Source organism: Paramormyrops kingsleyae, chromosome 3 (genome assembly GCF_048594095.1).
Source record: "Paramormyrops kingsleyae isolate MSU_618 chromosome 3, PKINGS_0.4, whole genome shotgun sequence".
In the NCBI taxonomy this organism is placed as follows: Eukaryota; Metazoa; Chordata; class Actinopteri; order Osteoglossiformes; family Mormyridae; genus Paramormyrops; species Paramormyrops kingsleyae.
Window position 1 is genome coordinate 5,360,668 of NC_132799.1, and position 22,904 is coordinate 5,383,571.

The window sequence follows — 22,904 nt, forward strand, 5'->3', positions numbered from 1 at the left end:
CCGTGAGCTGCCACCTCTACCTGGAAGACGATCCTGTACCCGAATGGCCCTTTACAGGAGGGCCGGAGTCTGGTTCGAGCCCAGCATCCCGGGAGTGCCAAGATCGAGGAGTTCCTGGGCCAGCTGGAGGCGCTGTGGGAGGAGCTGAAGAGGAGGCACCAGAGGAACGTGGTAGTGCTGCAAGAGTCAGAGAAGCTCAACGTGAAGGTAAGCTGGCCAGCAGCAATGCACTGCACATGTCGCTCTGGCACGGCCTCCAGCTGTATAAGAAACAGCCCATCCAATACCAGCCTAGAGCAGTGTTTCCCAATCTGGTCCTCGGAGACCCACAGCCGGTCCACGTTTCTGCTCCCTCTGAGCTCCCTGCCAGACAGTTCACATTTTTGCTCCCAGACCAGACTGGGAAACACTAACCTAGGGGAAAGACGGCGCCTGGTCTTGCCGCGACACCTTAATGCCATGGGCGTTTTCCACAAAAGTTATTCTTTTTTGGAGGCCAAGTCTATGAACTGACATCACACAAAGATTTTATGATGGTGTGAGGAGGCACACAAAAGCCGGCCAGCCCAAGTTCTGACTCAGATCGAGTCGGGTCCAGTGTTTTACTGGAAGAAAAACTGAACTTGACCTTGATTGCTCAAAATTTGCTTATCTCTCTTCTCAGTCCTTACTTGAACCTCCATCTTCAAAGACGAATTACAAGCCCTTGGCTTCGCAATAAAATCAGAAGAATTCTCCAGTTGTTTGCAGAATGAGCCATGTGAGCAAACACCTGTCAAACTTCTACCATATATCCCCCCTCCCACCTTCGCTCCTCCTCCCACCCCCGGACAGGCCATGAACGTCCTGAAGGACCTGAACACCCTGGAGACTTGGCTGCAGTCGGTGGAGCGCTCCATCCGGCAGTCCTCACTCGCCGGAGACCCCGAATCCATGAGCGCGGCCGAGCGGGAGAGCTGTCTGCTGGAGAGGGAGGTGTCATGCCGGGGCCTGGAGCTGCGGGTGCTGCGGCAGGAAGTGGACAAGCTGCGCTGCCGGCGACACGTCCACGCCGAGCGGCTCCCGGCGCGCATGGCCGAGGTGGAGGAGAAGTGGGTACCTTGGCAGCATGGCGCCAGTCAGCTGATCACACCCCCCCCGGAAAGGCGAATAATACAAACCTATGACCATACAGTGTAAAAAGGATGCTGTCCCGTTTCGTGGTTACAGCCAGGGTTTTCGTGGCTCAGAAACTCCGCAGACGTCCATCTCCATGGAGATCGGTGTCAGATCTCGATTTCAGCTGAATAGAGGTTAAGAATTACGTGTTCTGTCACCCCTTCCAACGACCGGCGCGTTTTGGCCTAAATCCTTAGCATGAGCCGTAGACTATAGATAATAGTTGAGCAGATTCCAGGACACTCACATAAGAAAAAAATTCTCTCTATGAAACTTTTTTTTAATTCGTACTCTATCATTTATAGTACGTGCAAATACGGTAATAATTCATGCAGTTGGCACTGAGTCTCCTGTTCTCCCCCATACCGAGAAAGTAACTCATCCCAGTTTTCTAACTGGCCAATATATCTCTGGTAATCACACAGACCAGCAGTCTTAATGGATTCATAAGCTGTTCATCAAGGACTGGAGGCACAGCCACGGACGGCCTGTGTCTCGGTGAAGACAGTGTTTGCGCATTTCAGGATTACGGCGTTGAGTTTGGTCGGGAGATGTTTTTCTGGTGGCCCTTGTAACAGTATACGAGGCGAGGTGTTCTATTAGACACATGTCTATATGTACGTCTGTAAACACAAGACACGCTCTGTTAGAGACAGAGAGCGTCCCAAGGAAAACAACACGGTAGAAAAGGTTCCTTTTACCGGTTTCCAGGGAGCGTGTTTGAAAAAAAAAGAAGGAAAAAGCCACTTCAGGATACATGTGGATTTTTTTTTGCCAACAACTTTGGATTTGGTCAATTGATGTAATTTGTTTGCCGTTTCACGATCCAGGGGCCTCATTGATGCGATCGGGATGGTTGTCATAAGATAATCCCGGACTCGGGGATTTCCCAGCATGACCGTAGAGTGGCATGACGCAGCTTGCCTCTTGGTCAAACTCAGAATAAATATATAAGATCAGTACAGGAGGAATATGAAAGCAGAGAGTGGGAGGGGCTTATTGTAAAACTGTTGAGGGTAACTTCTCGCAGCCTGTACAGCTTAGGCGTTCCCCAAGTAAGTCAAAGAATAAGAACATCAGGTACATCTCGCCTATAAGGCGAGTGGGCCGAAATGTTCTTGCCTTTAACAGGGGTTTTCCAGGGGTGGATGGTGTCGCCCCATTGGCTGATGGAACTTGGCCTCCCGTTCAGGTTCCGCAGCGTGCGCAGCGCCCTAACACAGCAGAGTGCCGAGCTGCAGGACACACGCATGCTCACAGAGTTCCTGGAGCGTGTGGAGCTGGAGGAGGGGCAGGTGCTGCACGGGAGCCATGGCGACAACCCAGGCCAGGTGGGAGGAACCTCTCGCCTGGGGGTGGGATGACTGATGGGGGGAGGAGCTGATGGGACCTATTCCCTCGTTGTCAATCTGTTGAACAATTGTTTAAAAAAAAAAACAATGGTAAAATCATTACTAACTATTTGCTAATCACCAAGAATAAAAGTTTTCTCAGAAAAAGGTGTGACGAGAGGGGAAGCAGGAATGTTAAGCTGACTAAGCGCCGTGCCTCTCCTAGCCTCTCCAGCATGACCTGGAGGGGGGGCCTTCCCTCACGGGCCCGGCCGGCATGCCGCTTATGGAGGACATCGGCGACCCTGTGGAGGAGCTCCGAGAGGCTGTGGTGATGCTCAATGACACGGCGAGGGAAAGGGGGCGCTCATTGTCCCAGGACCAGGGAATTCAGGAACTGCTGTCCCGGGTAGGAGTCAGAGGGGGATGAGGTCAGCATACCTGCCTCATCATCGCCCTTCCTCAGCTGGACACTAGAGGGCCATCAGCCCCTGTTGCTTTCTAACAAGGAGAGATGTTGGAAGCAGACATGGTGACGGAGTAATGGAGACTGAGTGCTGAGCACATTGCTGCACCCAGTGAGAACTTTAACCTCTGCCAGGCCAAGTGAGGCATCCCTGTTGCTAAGGACACTGTCACAACACATATTGACCTGAGAAGATTTGTTAGAGAACCTTCACACAGTGAAACCATTGTGTGAAACCAGATCAGCAGAAACTGGTTTCTTCCTTCTAGGGAGTTTTTCCTTGCCACTGTCACCTCTGGCTTGCTCACTGGGGGCTCTGGGCGGGGATAATGTAAAGCGCTTTGAGACAATGTAATATTGTGAAAATGCGCTATACAAATAGAACTTTTTTTCAATCAAGCTTGAATATTTTAGCGGAGGTGGAAATTTCAGGTCCAGAAAGTAAAACTCCAGGCCAAGATCTTGTTTAAACCAACCAGTTGAGTCCTCTGTGACTGTGACTCTTTATGCGCAACTGGTTGACTGAAACAAAAACCTGGTCTGGATTTAAACTTTCTGGACCTGAAATTTCCACCTCCGTATTGCAGATGGTCACGAATGGTTTGTATGCGCATGACATGGTGGGTCTCCAGCAGCACGCTGGAGCGTGTGCCCTCCCTGCGGCCCTAGGGGTACCAAGGAACAGTGTGCGGATTCACAAACACACTGGGGCTTTTGTGTCGCCGCTGCCCCCTTCTGGGTACCGGCCCGCACGGCTGGTTGGTCTGGCTGTCTTGGTTTGGAGCCTCAGCTGCTCCTCCTCCTAGTTTGACCCACTTCAAAGCTTTTCATTATCACTAACGGAAGGACAATGTCACATACTCACCACAAAATGAAAAAAGGCATTTAACTTCATCGTCTCAGTCCATTACGATCCTTATGCACTCAAGCTAGAAAAGCTCTATAAAAAGCTACATAAATAGCTGCAGGAATCGTGCAAGGGGCACCCAGGTAACCTGCCATTTTGCCTGTTCCGCAGTACTCCTCCCTGGGCGTGCGGCTCCAGCAGGGCCTGTCGAGGAGCGAGGAGCTCAGCGGCATCATCCAGGAGGCCGAGACGGACATGGCCGTGAAGTGCGAGCCGCACCGCTGTGGCCTGGAGAGGCTGCGGGAGCAGCAAGATGAGCTGGAGGTGACCTCCTGACCTCTGACCCTGTGAACCCTACTCCACCATGCCATGTGCTGTCCAGCTTGAGCTTTGGGTGTTTCTGCTTGGGGGCCATTAGTCCGCCGAGAAAAATGGATGCAGATGTGTGAGCAGACACGCTCGGGGAAGGACACAGGACACGCGTGCCGGACCCCTGATCCAGTCGTTGGCGGCAAAACGATTGGAGCTTAAAAGGGACTAGTGATGGGGGGGTTGGGGGGTCGGTCTCTTTTCATATGTCTTCCATGGCCCGCAGTCTGTTTCCTGTTGCACCGAAAGTCCTTCCCATCCAGGCAGTCCACGCTTCGTTTAACATTGGATTCAATTATGTAAACTGCTGCATCTGACCCCACGCAGAAAGAGCCTAATTTAATTACCCACAAAGGACTGCATTATGCGTGCATGAGGGTCTCTGGGATGGTGGGAGGTGATTGTGGTGGGCCCCGTGTGCGTGGTGGGGGGTGTATTCTGCATGAGTCATATTTGGGCAATGTTGTGTTTATCACATGCACGCACAGCTGTCTGGATACGATACCATTAAAGAACAAAAATGATCTCATCTCTCATACGAAAATAGCGCCATGGTCATGGAACTGGCATCTAGCGTCCTGTGTAGCCCGGGGGGGGGGGGGGGGGGGGCGGGGTTACTTGCAAACAAGTGGTGAATCGCTCTCCCCCTCCCACCGAAACCATGGCTCTGTTAATTACAGTCTTGGGTGAAAAAGATGAAAAGATGGACATATTCAAATGGTCTGGTCTTCTTAGCATCAAGGGGACAGAGGTGAATGTGTGCACTGGTGGGGTGACACCCTGCGTCTGGCTCATGGACCTGAAAGGGGGGGGGTGTCACGTCTGCTTGCTTTTGAAAAACTCAGGTATAACGTTTTGTTTTAAAAAAGCACAGATATAATTCAGGCCTTAATTAATAATGTGCTGTTGATTTGCATCAGACTATTTCTAGGTACTTTCTTCGTGATTAATCCTTAATGATGCTCCAAAAGTCCCCCTGGTTCCACAGTCCAGAGTCTGGCCCCTCACTTGCCTCATTTCCACCAACACGGAGGCAGTGCCTTTTGAAAACATTCCTGTGTTTCCACCGACTTCAAAAAGGAATGGAACGGAAATGTTACACAGGCAGAAGCGAGAATCAAGTAAAGGTTGATGGTGGAGCGACAGAAGCAGCAGAAGCTGACAGTGCTCAGGTCAGCGTCCATGTCCCGGTTCTTCCCCTGCAGGTTGACTACGAGGTGCTCAGAGAGGACATGGAAGAGGCGCGGCGGTCAGCAGCTCAGCTCCAGGTGCTCTGTCCGGACAGGATGCACGCGCTGGACGGCGAGGCCCGCGCCACCCTGCAGGCCTGGGAGAAGCTGGGTGCAGCCATGGCAGAGAACCGGGCACGGCTGCAGAACTTTGCGCGGCTGCAGGATTTCTTCCAGAACTACCTGGCCATGATGTGAGTGACTCGGGAAGATGGCCGACGCTCCCCCTCTAGCTCTCGTGAGCTAGACAGCAAATCCTAAGCCAAAAACTGAATTAGAGCCCACGCAGCGGAACTCGCCTCTCACGCGTCCCACTCAGAGAACAAAGCATTCTTTCACCGTGACTCAGCCCATGTTCAAGGACAACTGGTTTTTTTTTTTTTTTTGGTCAGGCGACACATAACTGAGTCTTTTAATTGTGTTCCAAGATTGTCATATTATTTTTTATCACTCATACATCAATTATTATTTTATTAATAATGCAATGTTACTCACTTCAATGTCTGTGAATCACTGAAATACTATTTCACAAATCAAAATGGAAATGCATGGGTGCATCTATGTGAAATACATCATTTGAATGCAAAACAGAGCAGAATTTCACATTTTTAGTCAGCCACCATTAGGTTCTGTAGGACATTAACTGATTCTCTCTGTGAATTAGGTTGGGAAGTGGGGGCCTGATTTCTTTACTTGATTAGTTCTGAAGTTGCTGTGGGTGATTTTATAACGGCTGGCTTGCGATAGAAATCCTGGAAGCTAACGCCTGGATTAGCATCAGCGTGACACGGTTTGCATCGTGTTCACCAACCCTGTCACGTTCCCCCTGCTCCAGCTCATGGACAGAGGACACCCGGGCACGTATCTTTGACAACGTCGGGCATCGTGGGAGCGCGAGCCAGCAGCCGACCGTCACGGAACTGGATCTGATGATCGAGCAGAAGTTTGAGGAGTTCGACGTCCTGGCTGCAGCAGGGCAGGAGCTCATTGATGAAGAGCATCACCTTACCGATATGGTAAATGTCTGTGCTATGCCTGATGTAGATTTCAGGGAATTACATAACGAGAATTCACTCAGAATTTACCTCTGGAAATGGAAGAGTTACCAGCTCATCCTAAAAAAAAAAACATGTGCTCTCAAAGTATTAAGAGATCTACCAAAATAGGTTTAGGGTGGCTTTTCTGTTGTCATATACATTGACCTCTTTGTTGTGTGTGACATCTAAAGATCAGAGAGAGGACAGAGGAACTGCAAAGCATGTTGGGATGGATCCTGGTGCGCTGGAGAGCACAGAAGCACCAGTGGCATCTTGGGAAACCGAAGTTGGAGCCTAAGGGAGATGTGATTTACTCAGAGGCCACAGTTTGTACTCTAGCTCAACAGGTAGAGACCATACTCTTACAACCTCAGCCTTCCAGGAAACAGTCACCCTAGGATGCTGGCACTGTGGAACTGGGCCTCTGTCAAAAAAGTTTAACATTTCCATAAGGGGAAACTCCATTTTGTAACCTTGGCAAAGTTAATTGAAAACCTGAGTTTCCTCTTAAAATTTCCAGCTGTAAAAGTGGGTAATACTGAACACTGAAAGCTGTGTTGCACCAAGTTAAAATTAAGTACATGTAGAAAAGCAGAGGGTATTAATATAAACACGAAACATGGGCAGGGAGTAAAAAGGAGAGGATTGTTAGCTAATATCTGACTAATCTTCTTAGACAGCTGGCTTTAGTTTTTCCTCCGCACACCAGATTCCACTTTCCGTCCCACACAGAGCGTGTCTCCGCATTGCGGGACCCAGCAGACCGCCAAGATGGCTGCCACTGGAGACACGAGTGGCCAGCATGAAGGATGCGGCCGGGAGCCGTCAGAGAGTGGATACGAGGTGATGGGCGGCATCAGTCCCAGCGGGAACGGGAGCAGTGCAAGCTGCCCCGCTGAAGTCCATCAAGGTCCAATGGCCACCGAGACACCCAGGTCACCCTTCCTTGTCATGAAAGAGCCAAGCACCCCTGCACTGGGAGGCACAGTCAACCTCATCCTCAGTTTCGGTAAAATGGGGGACAGCCAGCTGCAGATGCAGGAAGCCACAGAAGAGGCAGAGGTTACCGAGCCGCTTCATAGGGTGAGTATCCTGGCTGATGGCTGACATACTGCAATCCACAGAACATGCTGGACAGGAAGTGACACAAAAGGAAATGACAAGGAGTCTAACAGAGAAACACTTAAGCACAACATCAAGGTTGTGCTGAAAGTGGAGTTCCAAGTAAGGAGTGTGCTTCACGCCCCATGCTCATGTTTGTTGCTGGAACTGGGGATGGTTCGTTGCTCAATATCCATAACCCATCCGAGAAAGTCAACCAAAGCCACAATGAATGCAGCACAAACTGGGGGGAACGTTTCCTACACATCAAAAGCAGTAAAAATTCTTTCATATGTCATTCTTGCAGAGCAAATAAAAACAATACCCTTCCTTGCTAGCGAGAAAATATTCTCATAATGCCTCGGGTTTAATAGATCAAGAGCTTGGCGTTAGGTCTTAAGCTGACAGTGATTGGTAGGCCAGATAAAAACATGTTTGAGAACCCGAGGGCATCCATGGATGGTTCTGATCTGTGCGTTAAAGGGGAACCAGGAACATCGCAGCCTTTGGGTATCGTGTTGATCTGACATCTGTATGTTTTTCTCTGTGCAGTGATGAGTTTCATCATCTCCACAGCCCCTCCCTCTGGCCGCCCCTCCACCCTCGATATTCTTTATTTTGTTCTCCCTCTTCTTCTCTCCCTTTCCCTCAGCCTGCTGAGTCTCCCTCCTCTGCCTGTAAAAACTTTTGGAGCCGTTGCCAGGGCCTTTTGGGAAATACGTTCGGTAGTTTAAAGCGAAAGAGAAAGATTTACCGGCAGAGTGCAGACGAGGTAAACAGCGTTGCTGCATGTCCAGGGTTGGTGTTGCATGGGCGTTGGTTGAGGGACGGGGGCTTACTAACAGGGTGAGGGGGAGGGTGTCTCCTCGCCCCGTCTTTGTCGACTGCATCTCTCACAGCCTCCCTTGTCCAACTGTTGCCACACTTTTGCTCTGCCATGCATGGGACAGCAAGGGCGAAGGTGGTCTATTGCTACCCTTCAATGGGTTCTCTTGGTCATTAAAACGAAGGTTGATTTGCAGTCAAAAGAACCGGAAAGTGTGTAATTAAAAACCTAGCAGTTACACATCAGTAGGGTTGACTGTGTTACTATTTTGTAGGTAAAGGTGCCAGTGACTGGTTGTGTTTGTTTCTGTTGATGAAAACCTTTTGCATGCAAGGGATGAACTCAATGGATGGTGCTTCTGTTCCTTTCAGACTGACATTTCTATGACATGTATTGACTCACCAGACTTCAAAACCCTAAAGCCCACTTTTACTCAGTTGTCTCTGGCACAGTTATTTCTACTCCTGACCTACTTCCTTACCTCACACAAAAAGCACAGATTTAAAAACGGGTCTGTACCCCACCTCCTTGCTTCATGGGGCTATTCGCCTAATGCAATTATTACACTGAGTCTCTCGTAGGTCACAAAACACATGCTGCTTACTGTAAGTACTGCTTTTCCAATAAGCCATAGACTTGGTTAGCAGTTAAGAGAAAACCCATCACCTGCAGGGGGCAGAGTGTCCCGCAGATCCAGTTAACGAGGTTCCCAGCGTGTTTTGACAACACAATGGTGGGAGAGCAGACTGCTGTAGCCTTTGGTCAGTGCACAACACAACAAGGCCTAGCAGAAAGTGAGGGATTGAGTCAGGCACATCAGAAGACGAAACTGTAGCAAACGATGGCCCAATTTCAGACTGCTTTCATGTCCCAACATACCTGAAAATATCATTAGGAATCATTGGTTAGAAAACAATAGAAAGTATATACCTTGGAACAGTGACAGTAAACTTCAGATTTATAAAAGATAACGTATAAACATGAACTCCGGATCTGTTTTAAATGTACTTCACAAACCGGAGTGGTGAGAAAAAAACGTAACTTTCCAAATTGTGCATGTTTTTTTCCCAAAAATCTTACATTCTAAGCTTGCACAGCTTACAGTTCAAACATTTAACCATATGTACATATGGTATGTAAATATGGTATATGTGGTATGTAAATACACATGTATATTTCCTGCTGAAGAAATTTAGTTTAAACCCCATCAGGATTTAAACATGTAAGCTGACGGTCTTGAATGCAGTTCCCCCTACACTATGGGTCCTTGTGGCGATGCAGGCTTTCACATATATGTGATATTTGTGGTGTCCCCAAAAACATTACAACACAGAAGCAGCGAGGACAAGAACAATTACTCCTGGCAGTTTTTGCCTACGCAGTTCACCACATGTCAGTTCCTGCCTCAACCACTGTTTTATGAGCATTTGACTCATATTGTTTTATATGGTTGGCCAAAATGGATACGTTTGAATCGAATAGTTGTTGTTCCAGGGAAGAACTTTGACATATTACTGTTAACCGCTATAGACATGCCAGCATGGCAAATAGATCCAGTCGCTATTTGTTTACTATACTTATCGTCTCTCATCAAACTCATTCTATTCAGTCCTCGGGATGCCATGGGCCAGACATCAGGCCAGATGTGCTCAGTGTGCCGTCCTGTGGAGTGACCGCGTGCATCACTCCAAATGAGTAGCACCTTAACATGGTCCTTAGCAAGAGATGGCCAAGGTGTGATGTCAAGATGAGAAGAATATATGGGAAAGAATATAATTTATGATTTAAGAAAGTAAGCTGCCAGGATTAACACAGACACAATCAAAACAGACTGTGTGCAGGCATGTGAAGGGCATGTGACATGTTTCTGGTGAGGTTCTGATAGGAGACTGTTGAGTATCTTCCTCTGGTGACTCTCATCTTGACTTGGGACAGAACAGGCTGTGTCCTGTACTTATCTTTTCCGTAGTCGCGAATATTTCCAGCCAGTTTTCTTGTCGATCTTACTCAGGTTCTCGTGTCTTGTACAGCAGTGTGGCCAAGTGTTCCTGTTCTGGTCTGATGTGTAATAAAAACATGTCTGTCTTCAGAAGAATGCAGGGCTGCTATTGTGAGCATGGGGATTTTCTTGGATAACCCGGAATAATCGTATTCACAGTAGTTATCGGGAACCCAGAACGTCAGTACTGAAAAGTGCTCTTTTCTTTCCATTTCAGGTGAGTACCTATTTGCATGTTAAGGACAACAAAGCCGCCTCGCCTGAGTACGAGAACATTACTCTGCCCCGCAGTGCCACTAAGGTTAAGGTGCCAATGGCTTCCTCATCCTCGTCCTCCTCGGGCTCCTCTTCCTCCACCTCTCTGCTTAAGAGCAGCCCCAGCTCCGTCATCGACAGCCTGAAGAGGAGGAGCAAGAAGCGGAAGAGGAAAGGGGAGGAGAGGAGGCACACCATCCAGAGGGTATTGGGGGAGGAGCTGGCAAAATCTGTGCCCCCCTCTCTGGTCCAGCAAGTTATACACAGCACTAACACTTGGCCTCTTAAGGAGAGGAAGAAGGCCTCAAAAGAAGCAGCCGCCCCAAGTGGCACGGAGACCCAGGACTATATGAGGAACCCCCTATTGAAGGACATAGATGCTGAATGTACAGGAGACTCACTCCTTGTCCAGCCTGGTGTAGAGAAAACCCCAGGTTCATCCCCGGCAGAGCATGGCAAGAACCACTGCAGATACCTGTCTCTGGGGTCCGTGCTGAGCTTTGACCTGCCCAAAGATTTCAGCCTGATCCCCAGCATCCCCGATGTCATAACCATTTGCCCTGCAGATCCTAAAGGAACAGACCACCTCAGAAATTACACAGACCCCCTTGACCCCAACGGCCGCTACTCTTGCACGGAGAGACACACGACAATGACTATGTTCAAACAAACACGTTCACCGCCTGTATGCCCAGGAGAAGCAGCCAAACCCAGCCCGACAGGGAAGTTGACCACTTCTGTTGTATCCCATGGCATTGGACCTCCAGAAAGGTTTAAGCCTTCTCAGAATCACAGTCAGACCACAGTAAGCAGTGACCTATCAGATCTCCGGTTGAGTCTCTCAGATGTCAATGGCCAACATGAACAACTAGGTCAAGAACAGGACAAAATGGCTGTCATTCTGGACTTCAGTGGACCCATGCCCAGTGAAAGCTTTATCCCATGTGTGCTTAGAGAGAAAGAACACCTTAACAAGGATGTTAATGGCGAAAAATCTACTGTAGTTTCTGCGAGCCATATGTGTCCAAGTGTCCACACTAAAGTTCAGGACCTCAAAGAGCATCGGTACCACAAGAACTCCATTTCAGGCTCAAATGTAGCCTCCAATATTCTCAAGAGCCCCAGGGCTTCTGCAGGTGGGACAGAGAGTTCAGTAGGCTTGGGAGCACACAGATCGGAGAGCATGACGATCTGCACTGAAGCAGCACACCAAGTGCCGTCTAACCTCCTTAGGGGGACGGTGGGTAAAGCAATATTTGTACAGACAGATAACTGTGATCGGGACCCTACTGGCTTCAAGATGAAGGTATTACCCACTGCAGAGGACAATGTCCATCCAGACCATCAGCAGTTTGAGGAGGAGGAAGAAGAGCTGCAGGACATCTGGAATCAGACCAACGGCTACCGGCAGAGCATATGCTCTGACATCATGTACCAGACACACCAGGAAGAGATGGCAAACTCTCCAGCCAGCCAGCCCCAAGAATCACGCACCCAGGGTCAGGCCATGCTCTACAGAAAACTTGTTACTGCCTCAGCACCCAACCTTCTGGTAGCAGAGTTCAGGCTACCACCTTCGGTCCAGTCTCTATTAGGCTACAACAAAGACCCAAAAAGAGAGAGCAAGAGCCTTTCCAAGGGAGACAGGAAATCCTGGGCTGCATTCCCCGAGAAAGAGCCAATGAGCGGGCAGGTATCACTGGTAAATGAGACAGCCTCCAATTCCATGAAGCTGCCTGACACAGAGGACCAGGAAAAATACATCTACCATTACAGAGAGGAGGAGGAGGATGAGGAGGAGGATTTGAAAGAGGGCACAGGTTGTCCGAAGGTGAGGGCCATCTTCGCGAAACATCAGTGAAATCCCCACATACTAGTTGATCCACCTGCAGTGTTTCTGTGGCAACAGTTCACAACATAAACACAAAAGGACGTCATAACAAAGGTGTTGGTTTCATTAAATATGCCAAATTGCCAGTAAAGGTTGATCTTATTCTAGGTCTATTTGTATTTTATAGCTATACAATTTCAAGTTTATCAATGTTACCATATTTATGTCCAAGACATACTGGAATATTTACTCTATCAATGTTTTGTGTAAATGATTTAATGTTTCAATGTTTTACCTAAATAATCGCTCTTCACTTTCTATATCCTCGCCTTTTCATAATGCACCTAAAAATGTAATATTTGAATATTTAATCTCTGGCGCCATCTAGTGGTCAAACAAGAGACAGATTTGACTGAGTATTTTCTATTTTGACCTTACAAGTTAGAACATCTGAACACTCCACAGGACCAATCCATGAGCCTGTTCTCAGTTCACATGGGTCTAGAGGAAGCTCGCTATCCGGCAATGGGCTCGGACTGTGACAGAGATGAACATGGAAATACAAACACCCCAGGAAGGCACTGTAACTCAATGGTATGAAACAACCCCTCGCTTTTCCGATAGACAATTCACTTCTACGGTGAAATTTCAAACTAAGATTAGAATAAAAAAAAATTATTTGAAGCGACCCCCAATTTCAGATTCAAGGATTAGAACCGTTCTTGTTCCCTTAAGTGTGGTACCAGCCAGCCTGAGTAGATATCGATCTGTACAGAAGGCAAAAAAAGGCCATACACTGCTAAGAAATAAAACATATAAATAAAGTTCCGCATACAATCCTGTTTCAGAATGGGGGGAAGCCTGAGTTCCAGTCAATGGAGGGGACGTTGGAGAGGAAGCACAAGCTGCAGTTAGGAGGGAAGAGGGTAAGAGGAAGGCCTTCGCAGTTTTGGTGGGCGGGAGCCTGTTTAATGCAGCTACATTTTATCTCCAGTGATTCTGAAACCTCTTTGGTCTCTTCAGCCATTTGTCACTGACCCGACGCTCTACTCCCTTCAGGCTCCATGTCGTGCCTGGAGCACATACCACGCCGTCCTCTTCAGGCAGACACTTTGCTTCTACCAAGACCGGAAGGACACACTGAAGGTAAACCTTATAGATGGGGGCTGGGGGACCGTGTGGCTGGGAGGTGTGGATCCTCAAGCTCCATCAGGAGCTGCCCATGCTCTTGTATGCTCACAGAGTCCTTATAAACATGGCCACAGTGACTGTGCAAGGGTGTATAGACTAACTCAGTGGGTATTTCTGTGCAAGGGTGTATAGACTAACTCAGTGGGTATTTCTGTGCAAGGGTGTATAGACTAACTCAGTGGGTATTTCTGTGCAAGGGTGTATAGACTAACTCAGTGGGTATTTCTGTGCAAGGGTGTATAGACTAACTCAGTGGGTATACTCAATATCATGAACGCAAAGATCGTACCTGCGGTCTTGACAATATTGGTCTTGCTTAACTGCCCTCCAAGAACGAACTTGGGGTGCAATGAATCATGGGATTGGTCTCATTTGGCGAGGATGCAACTGATGTATCCTTGATATTTTGGGCAGAGTAAGAATAAATATTTGGGGATTTTGACCATCCTCTGTTTTGTGTTCTTAGTATTGGAAATGGTCTTCGGCAATGGAAGATGACATAAAATAGGTACACAAGTACGGTCAAGTACGCATAACGAGATTCACCCAGAGTGTCTCAGCTCAGTCCACGTGGACCCCCCAGACAGGCCACATTTTTGCTCCCTCCAGCTCCCAACACACCTGAACCAAAAGTAATCAAGAAAACGAATAACTGGTACAGGACTGTCTGGGTGGGTCCCCAAGCACTGGTTTGAGAAACACTGCTTACAAAAGTTTACCATAAATTAACATTCATGAGCTGTTCCCATAATCAGAACCCGGTCTTGTCATAAAACCTAGTTAATTAAAAAAAAAAACAGCTCCACACACCACGTCTGTAACTTTCCCCTGCTGTGGTCATCGCGCAGAGCTCCGTGGCCGGGCTGCCCCTGCATGTCACCGGGGCCGAATGTGTGCCAGTTCCCGAGTACAGCAAACGGGCCAACTGCTTCAGCCTACGGTGAGCGAATGAAACCTCCCTCAGCCATCCATGACCCTCCACCACGTCGTACACCAGCCTCAGTTTGACGTTTCCATCCTGGCTGAGTTAATGTCCAGTCCCTGGGTGCTTCGACCCTCCAGCCAATATCACTCTCTGTCACCCCAGCCTACGTGATGGGTCTGAATACCTTCTCAGCGCCTCCTCCCGGTTTCTGATGAAGAAATGGATGCTGAAAATCCAAGCAAATTCAGGTACAGAATTATCAGATCACAAAGCCATCTGTGGCATCTGTACTGCAAAACTGCACAATATGTTCTACAGCACAGACCTTCAGTTTGTCTAAATGCTGTTGCATGAATTAAATACCACTACTTCTTATATATATAACAGATCCAGCATTCGTATGTTTATGTTGCCGAACTTGCACAGCACATGCACTGACTAATATAGCTCCTGACAAACTGTGTTTTTTGAGGAACTCTTTGTAGAAGAGATCTTTCTTTCTCAAAGAAACCAGGCACCTTTGTGACTCATATTCACCTACTTTTGAATTTTTGTTGGAGTGAAGTGCAAAAAAATAAGGCAAAAACATCCCCGCAAAAGTGTAAACAGGCCTTCCTGTGTGTTTGACAGTACTCAGTGAGGCAAACCCCCCCAGACCCCTGCCCCCAGCCTCGGTGGAGGACCGCACCCTCGACACGTAAGAGCCGCCACTCCGCATGCAGGCAACCTCCAGGATAGTGGCAGCCAATTGCCATGACTCGCCACGCGACGCACACCTGTCACTCAGCGGCACACCTGTCACTCAGAGGCACACCTGTCACTCAGAGGCACACCTGTCACTCAGCGGCACACCTGTCACTCAGAGGCACACCTGTCACTCAGAGGCACACCTGCCCAGTACAGGACATAAAAACAGAGATGCACCTGCTGCATGCAGTACACCAGTGCACAACAACTGAGAATAAAGTGCATAAAAATTTGGCTATTCGTTCACATAGGTGATTGTTACGGTTATTTTTAATGCCAGGCTTTCAGTAAGGCCCCTTTTAAGGCTGTTTAACAACAGTGCAATTCACATACTGAACACTAGCGGTAGTATGAGTGCTACAATTCCGTAGCTGACGCTCTCTGAGTAAAACATCATTCACCGTCTGAGCCGACGGCTTGATCCAAGTCGACTTCTCTCTATTCACGGCGGCAATCGAGACCGAGGGCTTTTCTTTGTTGGAGATGTCAATTTGATTTATGAGCGGGGCGACTTTGAAACGGACTTTCATCCTGCTTCCGGCTGCTTTCCAACCGCAACCGGTGGACAAAAAAACGGACATCAGGGGTGGCGTCGCGCCGTCCTCTCCACTGGGGTGCAGCCAGGCGGGCACAGCCAAAAGAAAAGAAATCGTGGTCCTTCCCAGAGACAGCGCTCAGATTCCAGATGGACACCGCAGGAACCTGCAGGACCTGTCGTCAGCCTCCTCTTCACACAAAGGTCATTACACAGTTAAATATTTAACACTCAAAACCGTCAAAACACGTCTGCCAGTTAACACGTACGCCTGAATGCATTCTAGAATGTGATCGGTCCATCTCTCTGCTCTGATTGGAGGAAAACAGTACCGGATTAGTCCTCATTGGCTGGCAGGTACTGTAATGCCAAAATGTGACTGATGACCAGTGAACCCTCTGGCCCTCCACAGGATATTACTACGGCTCCCTGAGGCAGAGGCCGCCTCAGAGTCCTACAGAGGCCGCCCCCTCAATCCCACGCACTTCCCCAAGCAGTAAACGCCGCTCTCACTCCTTTACCTCAGGTACCCTCATTACCGCCAATGCCAACGCCATACCACATAATAAACAGCACAGACACCCTCTCCTCACTACTACAACTCCCAAGAAGAGCTACTCTGTACTGCAGCTTATATGTACCTTTCAGTTCTTTATCATTGAAAGCTACGGCCGAACAGTTGCCTCTTACCCCATGCACTTGCCCCCTTGACAAAGTGGTACAGCACATGTAATTCATCCTTATACAGCAGGGGGCGTAGTGGTTAGGGTACAATTCCAGGTAGTACTTGGAAAAACTTGTTTTGAGGCAACAGCCAGCTGTAAAAATGGGTGAAGTGCAATACTGTTGCCTTGGGTTCTGCTACACAAATAAATGCCGGAATCCGATCTCCCCGACAGCCACATACCAGAAGATCACCCCCGTGACTGTGCCCCCAGGCAGCCGCGATGGTGGCTCCAGCTACACAGTGACTCTGTTCATCAGAGACCAGGTCTCGGAGGCTGAGCCCGCCAGTACGGGTCCAGATCTGGCCCCAGCGACATCCTGGACGCAGGGACCGCTGACAGACTCACCCCACGGCAGGAGCTACGCGTCTCTCCCGCGGCCGCGGAACAAATCCGTCTTCAAAAAGTTCTTTGGGAAGAGGGAGTGACCGCGGCGCGATCAGCCACGTGATCTCCAGCCTTTGCATGGGAAAATGGCGAATGAATCCATGTGAAATCACTGATGCCGCTGAGTGTTTAAGTTCCTGTGTGCAGAGCACATTGAGTTGCCTTGTTTGTTTTTTGAATATTTATGTTTGACAAGGAAAATGGTTGAACCCACACATTTGCTGTTGCTTTGTTATCATTTTTGTTATTCCTGCAGTTATGTCACTTGTTTGTTCCCTTTCTTGACATACACTCAAAATGTTCACTTTGCGTGTACAAATTCTTAATTCATTTCAAGCACATACTCAGCTACTAAGTAATCGTGAAACTCGATTTAAATCCTACTGAAAGACTAATTTAACAGAATGACATTCACTAAAGCTTTGTGATGGACCAGCGTGAATAATATGAAGAGGAAATATCCAGTACAGCTTCATCGACTTGCCATTCCTTCTCATGTTTTTATGATGTTTTGTTTGATGGATGCATTTTCCCAAAACTGTGCAGTTGATTCTAATTAAATACCAGATTTGTGTAATAGAGACTTGTATGTTGTTTGCTTCAGTCTGGGCATTTGGATCTAAAATCCAATGTTCACAAAAAAAAACATTCTGCACCCCCCCAGCCCACCCCATTATCTTCTTTGTAACACTGAATTAGCTTTAGCTTTGCACATCGTATAAAACAAACTGAGCAATGTAGATCCCACGTTGATGTTTTCTGCTTTGGCAGCGCAGGCTCCTGCCTGCAGAGGGCTGATTCATCTCTTCGTCGCTACGAAAGACAAGTTCCAGGATCACAGCTGGCCACGTATGTTAAGAGGCGACATGCAGTTAAGAGCCATAATTTTTCTAGCTTTGAAGCGCATTTCCTTACAGTGAGCCACTCCAGTTCTCTGTGTACATGGCAGTTCCCGGATCATTTAAAAAGACAAGCTGTCTCTAGCCCTTCACACCCAAAGTTGTATGTTTAGCTGTCTGAGATGAGCATCTGACCCGGAATATCAGTTTAATTTTCAAAACAACGGGTCCCTGGATATAATATGAGTCAGAATCTCCATGCAGTGATTAAAGAGAGCTACAGAAGACAGAGAGGGTCACAGGAAAGCTTGCAAGAAGAAACTTGCATGGACGGGGGCGGAAAAGATCCATTTTGGTACTTGGTACCCCTGTTGTCAGGCAGGTGAAACAGCAAACCGATCAGAGAGGCAGTGAATAACAGGACAAGACAGCCTGCAGGGGCTTAGATGAGTAAGGGCCTTTTTGTTTTGTCAGCAAAGGATTAAAAGTTTTGGGGGGGTTGTGACATTAGCTCAATTGGAATGTGCCGTTGTACAAAGAAAAGCCTGTACCTGGCAGTTTTTTAGTGGCGGAGGCAATCAATATGCCTCAGCACCGCGAATGCAGATGTGCATCCCCCTGGGGGAGGACGTACGCTCGTACCTCGGAAAGGAAGGCCTGCTCACACAGCCCTGACGTGGTGAAAGTCAGGGAAAGGCAGATTTGTCACAACAAACGAATGGTAACAACAACTAACGGAGAAAGAGGGGAAAAAAACAAGGAAACAAAAAAAGAAAGGAGAAGAGTGATGGCTAAGGGGAGAAAAGAAAGCTGAAGGGGAACAATGCCCCCCCCCCCCAGGATGCCGCTTATACACCAGTGTTCCCCTGTCTATGGGGACCCATGGATGGTCCATATTTTTGCTCCATCTCAGCTCCCAGCCAATAAAGACACCGAATACCTGGTACAGGTGTGTTGGAAACTGGGAGGGAGCAAAAATGTGGGCTGTCTGGGGATCCCACAGGACAGTTTTGAGAAACATTGCTCTAGACGGCGATGGCACAATGCGGCAGCCGTGCTGCTCCAAAGCATCTCCTTTTCTCACTCATCACCCAGAAATATAAAAACTGTGAAAACCGACGAGACGACTGCGGCACGATGTATTAATCCGGAGGCCATCGTCCGACTTGAGGCAGACTTTAGTACATCAGTACTGTCACAGCAGACAGGCACCGTGATGATGGACATTTCGTGTCTGGCTAGAGGCCGCATGCGCAGACTGTCCCCACCGTTCATGCACCGAGCTGTCGGCCGTTATCTGTGCTCCCTGTCTTTTCCTCAGGTTAAAAACAGAATTGCATCTCTGCGGCTCTCAGTGCTGGAGATTGTGCCACTTTTTACAGTGTGTGAAACGTGGGATTGAGGCAGCTTCCTGTCCCATCTGCCAAACGCCCAATCTATTACCAGCAGGACAATAGGAAAAACACAAGCATCCTGTCAAATCCCAGCTGTTGGACCATCATGCACGTTGGTTTAAAACAAACAGAAGTAAATAAATAAATACTCTGCAAAGCTGTCTTTGATACCTTGCCTCAGTGTGTAGGTTTGTACTTGACTAGTAGATTTTCTAGGAGAGCCTGGTTAGGGGCCCTGATGGAGCAAAGAGTTAGTCTCTAGTTACAGAATTTAGAATTTAGTGATTAATTGTCATTGTTGACACACCTCAGCACTGTGCACAACAACGAAATGTGTTCTCTACATTTAACCCATATGTGACAATGTGACATAGCAGGGGGCAGCTAATTCAGCGCCTGGGGAGCAGCGCTTGGGGGCGGTACCTTGCTCAGGGTACCATGCTGGTCGGGGATTCGAACCTGCAACCTTTCAATCACCAGTGCGCTTTCCTAACCATTAAGCCACCACTGCCCACAAAGACTGTGTCTCACTGTATTGCTCAGGCTGCACTACAGTGTCTATTTACGGGCACGATCACACTACTGAGTGGCACGGGGGCTTTGACCTGCTCTGTTTCTGACCTGGGCCGGTTCACCCCTCCTTAGACGACCTGGTGGTCCCGGGCTCCCCCAGGAGCACCATATCGGTGCCGAACTTAGTGCGGACACCCGATCCACGGCAGCCCAGACCCCTGAGCTCAGGCGGTCCGCCAGCCTCACCCTCCCAGTAGCTTGGATGGCAGGCACACGCCACCGCACCCGGCAGTTTTAGGTCAGTTACAGGCAATCCAGTCCTGAGCAGTGTCCTTAGCTCTTCCCATAATGCACTGCAATAAAACCCCTGACGGCAGCCAGAATACAAAGACCTGACTTGAGGGCAACAGCGGTGGTGGTGGGGGGGGGGGGGGGACTGAGATCCTGATAGATATACCATCAAGCTTGTAGTTTTCCCTGGGTTGGGAATGAAAAAGGAAGAGGGCAGGGTGGAGCGGGGTCGTTGACCCTGAAGGTCAGACGACTGATGCTGTCAGACTGTCGCCCAGGAAGTGAATGTGTTCTGTCATCTATCGGTCAATCATTAACACAGCCTGCGTCAGCGGGGACAGTCCACTGATAGCTCAGCGATTTTGGTAAAGAAAAAGACAACAGCACAACCCCCACCCAAAATCCTAAGGGCACAAAAACACAGACAAGCCTGACAAGTCAATACCTCCAAAACACGGACAGGCTTTTCATCGTAATGACCTCTGCTTCTCCCAGGACAGTGCGCACTCATCACATTCAGGGAATTCTCTCAGTCCCGAAGGGTACCAAACACATATGCTAGCTATGTCATTGCATGGCAGCACCACTAGGGGGCAAAACTTCACTTCTCCACACAATACCGGTTCAGCGCACTCGCAGAAGGCGGACCCTTTATTTAAACAATCAGCTCTGGCTACCAGAACACATTGTCTGGATCCACCATTCAGAATGAGCAAGGCAAATAATCATAATTACACATCAGCAAGACCTTGCTGCACAGCTACAGTATCACGCCGAAGTATCTGAGGCCTCGTAGGCACATTCGGAGAAAACGGGATCTGATCCACATGGATCAGCGGTAGCTGAGCAGCCACACCCGCCACCTGCGGTCACCGCAAGACGGTCGCTCAGTGAGATCTGTGACCTGATATCGAGTGTCTGATTGATTGTGACAGACAGGTGCGCTCTCATATGGGGGGGGGATGGGGGATGTGTCGGGAGTGCTGCAGACTCCACATTCAAACCAGTCTGGATCGATTTCAGAGCAGGAACCTGACCAGAGGCGATCTTTCTCTGCGTCTGAACGGCGGCGGTGGTGCTGGGCACAGGTCGAGCCGTTCCCTGCGGCCGCAGTGATGAATGCGACATAAAGGATCTCATGTGTTCATGGGTGTCACCCCTATGGGGGGGGGGCTGAGCATGATCGATGGCCGCCTGGGAAGCGTAATCTATGCCGTCATCCAGCTCCATGACCCTCTTTTCCTCAGGCTCTCTGCAGGACACCCTAGGGGGCCTAGAGAAATGGCCAGGATGCAGTGAGGGGCAGCGAAAACAGCAGCCATCAGTTGACAGGAACTGGGATAGGATGACAGCGATTAGAGCTACAGAGGTCAGATTTAAAGGGACAAGGATGCCCCTGGGCACCTCCTGTCTTCCTTTTCTCTGACGATAACCACGGAAATGTGCCTCGAAGGGCCACAAACACTATGGTGATACGGGAACAAAGCCCACCATCAGAAGCTTGCAGGCTTAAATCCAACCGACAGTTTAACTGACCTGTTTAACCGACCCATGCACTTAACCTCAGTTTGCTCAGGTGGGAGGACAGGCAACGCGGTGTTGCCGTATAACTCAATCAAAGCCTTTGAGCTGTTAGACTAGCTGCTCTGTCGTTCACACAGAACAGAAAAGCCGGATCCTCAGAATTTAGCTGATAAACCTTATCTTTGGTTATATATTTTTTAAAAATGGACAATATTTAACTTCCCATATGGCAGCTTTTTGAATACCTGACCGACGGAGAATGCAGACACCAAGAACAATACCCTATTTGTTTAATTCTGCCCACCTCTTGTGGATGGAGTGGGGGGGGGGGGGTATGCCTGTGAAATGTCCGTCCAGGACCACCCAGAACCCGGCTCAGTATTTGTTTAACCGGCAGAACATTCCAGCAGCCTATCACAATCATGCATTGCGTGTTGCCCCTGGCAACGAACCGCTGAGCTACGGGGGCTTATTGGGACCTCCGACGTCAAGCAGACGGGAATGGCTCTTGAACTGGGTTGCCATATCCCAGAATCCCCTGCTGTTCTGCAAGGTGCCCTTCGCACAGCTGGCAGGTGGACGGCACGGCGATGTGGACACTTGCATGTTACAGGGAGAGGATCTGCAACACCGAAACACACAGCTTCAGTCTCAGAGCAACGGTTAACTCTAATCTCTGCTATAACGACACGATTAAAATCACTTTAGCTCAAAAAAGGCAAGGTCGCCTGCTGCTGGTTTAACTGAAGCAGCCTGATTTCCCGCAGACACGTCAACGAGACTTAGCCAAGATTCCCACGGTTCTGCACCGCACGTGCAGCTCTATGGACGGGCGTGTTAATAATGGATTCTCACAACACATCTGACTAATTAGGGCCCCGCTCCGTCATCTGAAGGGCCACTTCCTTCCTTCAAAATGCTTCACGCACACACAATCGCACACGGATGTGCACACACACCATTCAGCGGAGCAGCAGTGACCCCACCCAGCATACTGTTCTCAATCCCCAACACGGATTTTCATTTAACACTCCTGTATACTGGGGGGAAAAAAGGCCCAACCTGTCCAACCTGTGATATTACCCCAGATGGCACTTTTCAAAAGTCCTGCCCCCCGCACACACTTCTCCCCGAGCAAACCTGTGTGTAAGAGACACAGCTGGACCGCGGACACCATTAAAATCTCATTAATCTCATCCTGTCTAGTTACGGCAATCCAGCTGTTTGCAAAGCATGATCTGAGCAATCCAAACACGATCACCTCAACTGTAATTTGCCGAAAAATACGTTCCTTGTTTTCAGAATTGTTGTTTTTTTGCCTCCCCCCCCCCTCCCCCCACCCCACCCCCCAAGGTTCTATTCACCACATGTCCACAACTGCGTC

General features: G+C 48.9%; 1 protein-coding gene across 5 annotated transcripts in view; it reads left to right on the top strand.

Annotated features, from left to right (window-relative positions):
* The window catches only part of mymx (myomixer), a 41,210-nt gene extending 23,674 nt beyond the window's left edge, over positions 1-17,536 (top strand). Inside the window, exons 15-34 of one of the 5 annotated variants that reach the window (XM_023796247.2) lie at positions 58-207; positions 835-1,091; positions 2,351-2,489; positions 2,716-2,898; positions 3,974-4,126; positions 5,377-5,594; positions 6,236-6,416; positions 6,629-6,784; positions 7,170-7,520; positions 8,191-8,310; positions 10,581-12,449; positions 12,891-13,043; positions 13,298-13,375; positions 13,509-13,595; positions 14,489-14,580; positions 14,728-14,813; positions 15,196-15,262; positions 15,897-16,051; positions 16,260-16,373; positions 16,747-17,536. In XM_023796247.2, the coding sequence (XP_023652015.2) occupies positions 58-207; positions 835-1,091; positions 2,351-2,489; positions 2,716-2,898; positions 3,974-4,126; positions 5,377-5,594; positions 6,236-6,416; positions 6,629-6,784; positions 7,170-7,520; positions 8,191-8,310; positions 10,581-12,449; positions 12,891-13,043; positions 13,298-13,375; positions 13,509-13,595; positions 14,489-14,580; positions 14,728-14,813; positions 15,196-15,262; positions 15,897-16,051; positions 16,260-16,373; positions 16,747-17,000 (4,863 nt within the window). In that variant the 3' untranslated portion in view covers positions 17,001-17,536. The remainder of the gene's footprint in view (positions 1-57; positions 208-834; positions 1,092-2,350; positions 2,490-2,715; positions 2,899-3,973; positions 4,127-5,376; positions 5,595-6,235; positions 6,417-6,628; positions 6,785-7,169; positions 7,521-8,190; positions 8,311-10,580; positions 12,450-12,890; positions 13,044-13,297; positions 13,376-13,508; positions 13,596-14,488; positions 14,581-14,727; positions 14,814-15,195; positions 15,263-15,896; positions 16,052-16,259; positions 16,374-16,746) is intronic. The other 4 variants (XM_023796248.2, XM_023796249.2, XM_023796252.2 and 1 more) reach the window with 4 other exon arrangements.
* The last annotated feature ends 5,368 nt before the right edge of the window (positions 17,537-22,904 follow it).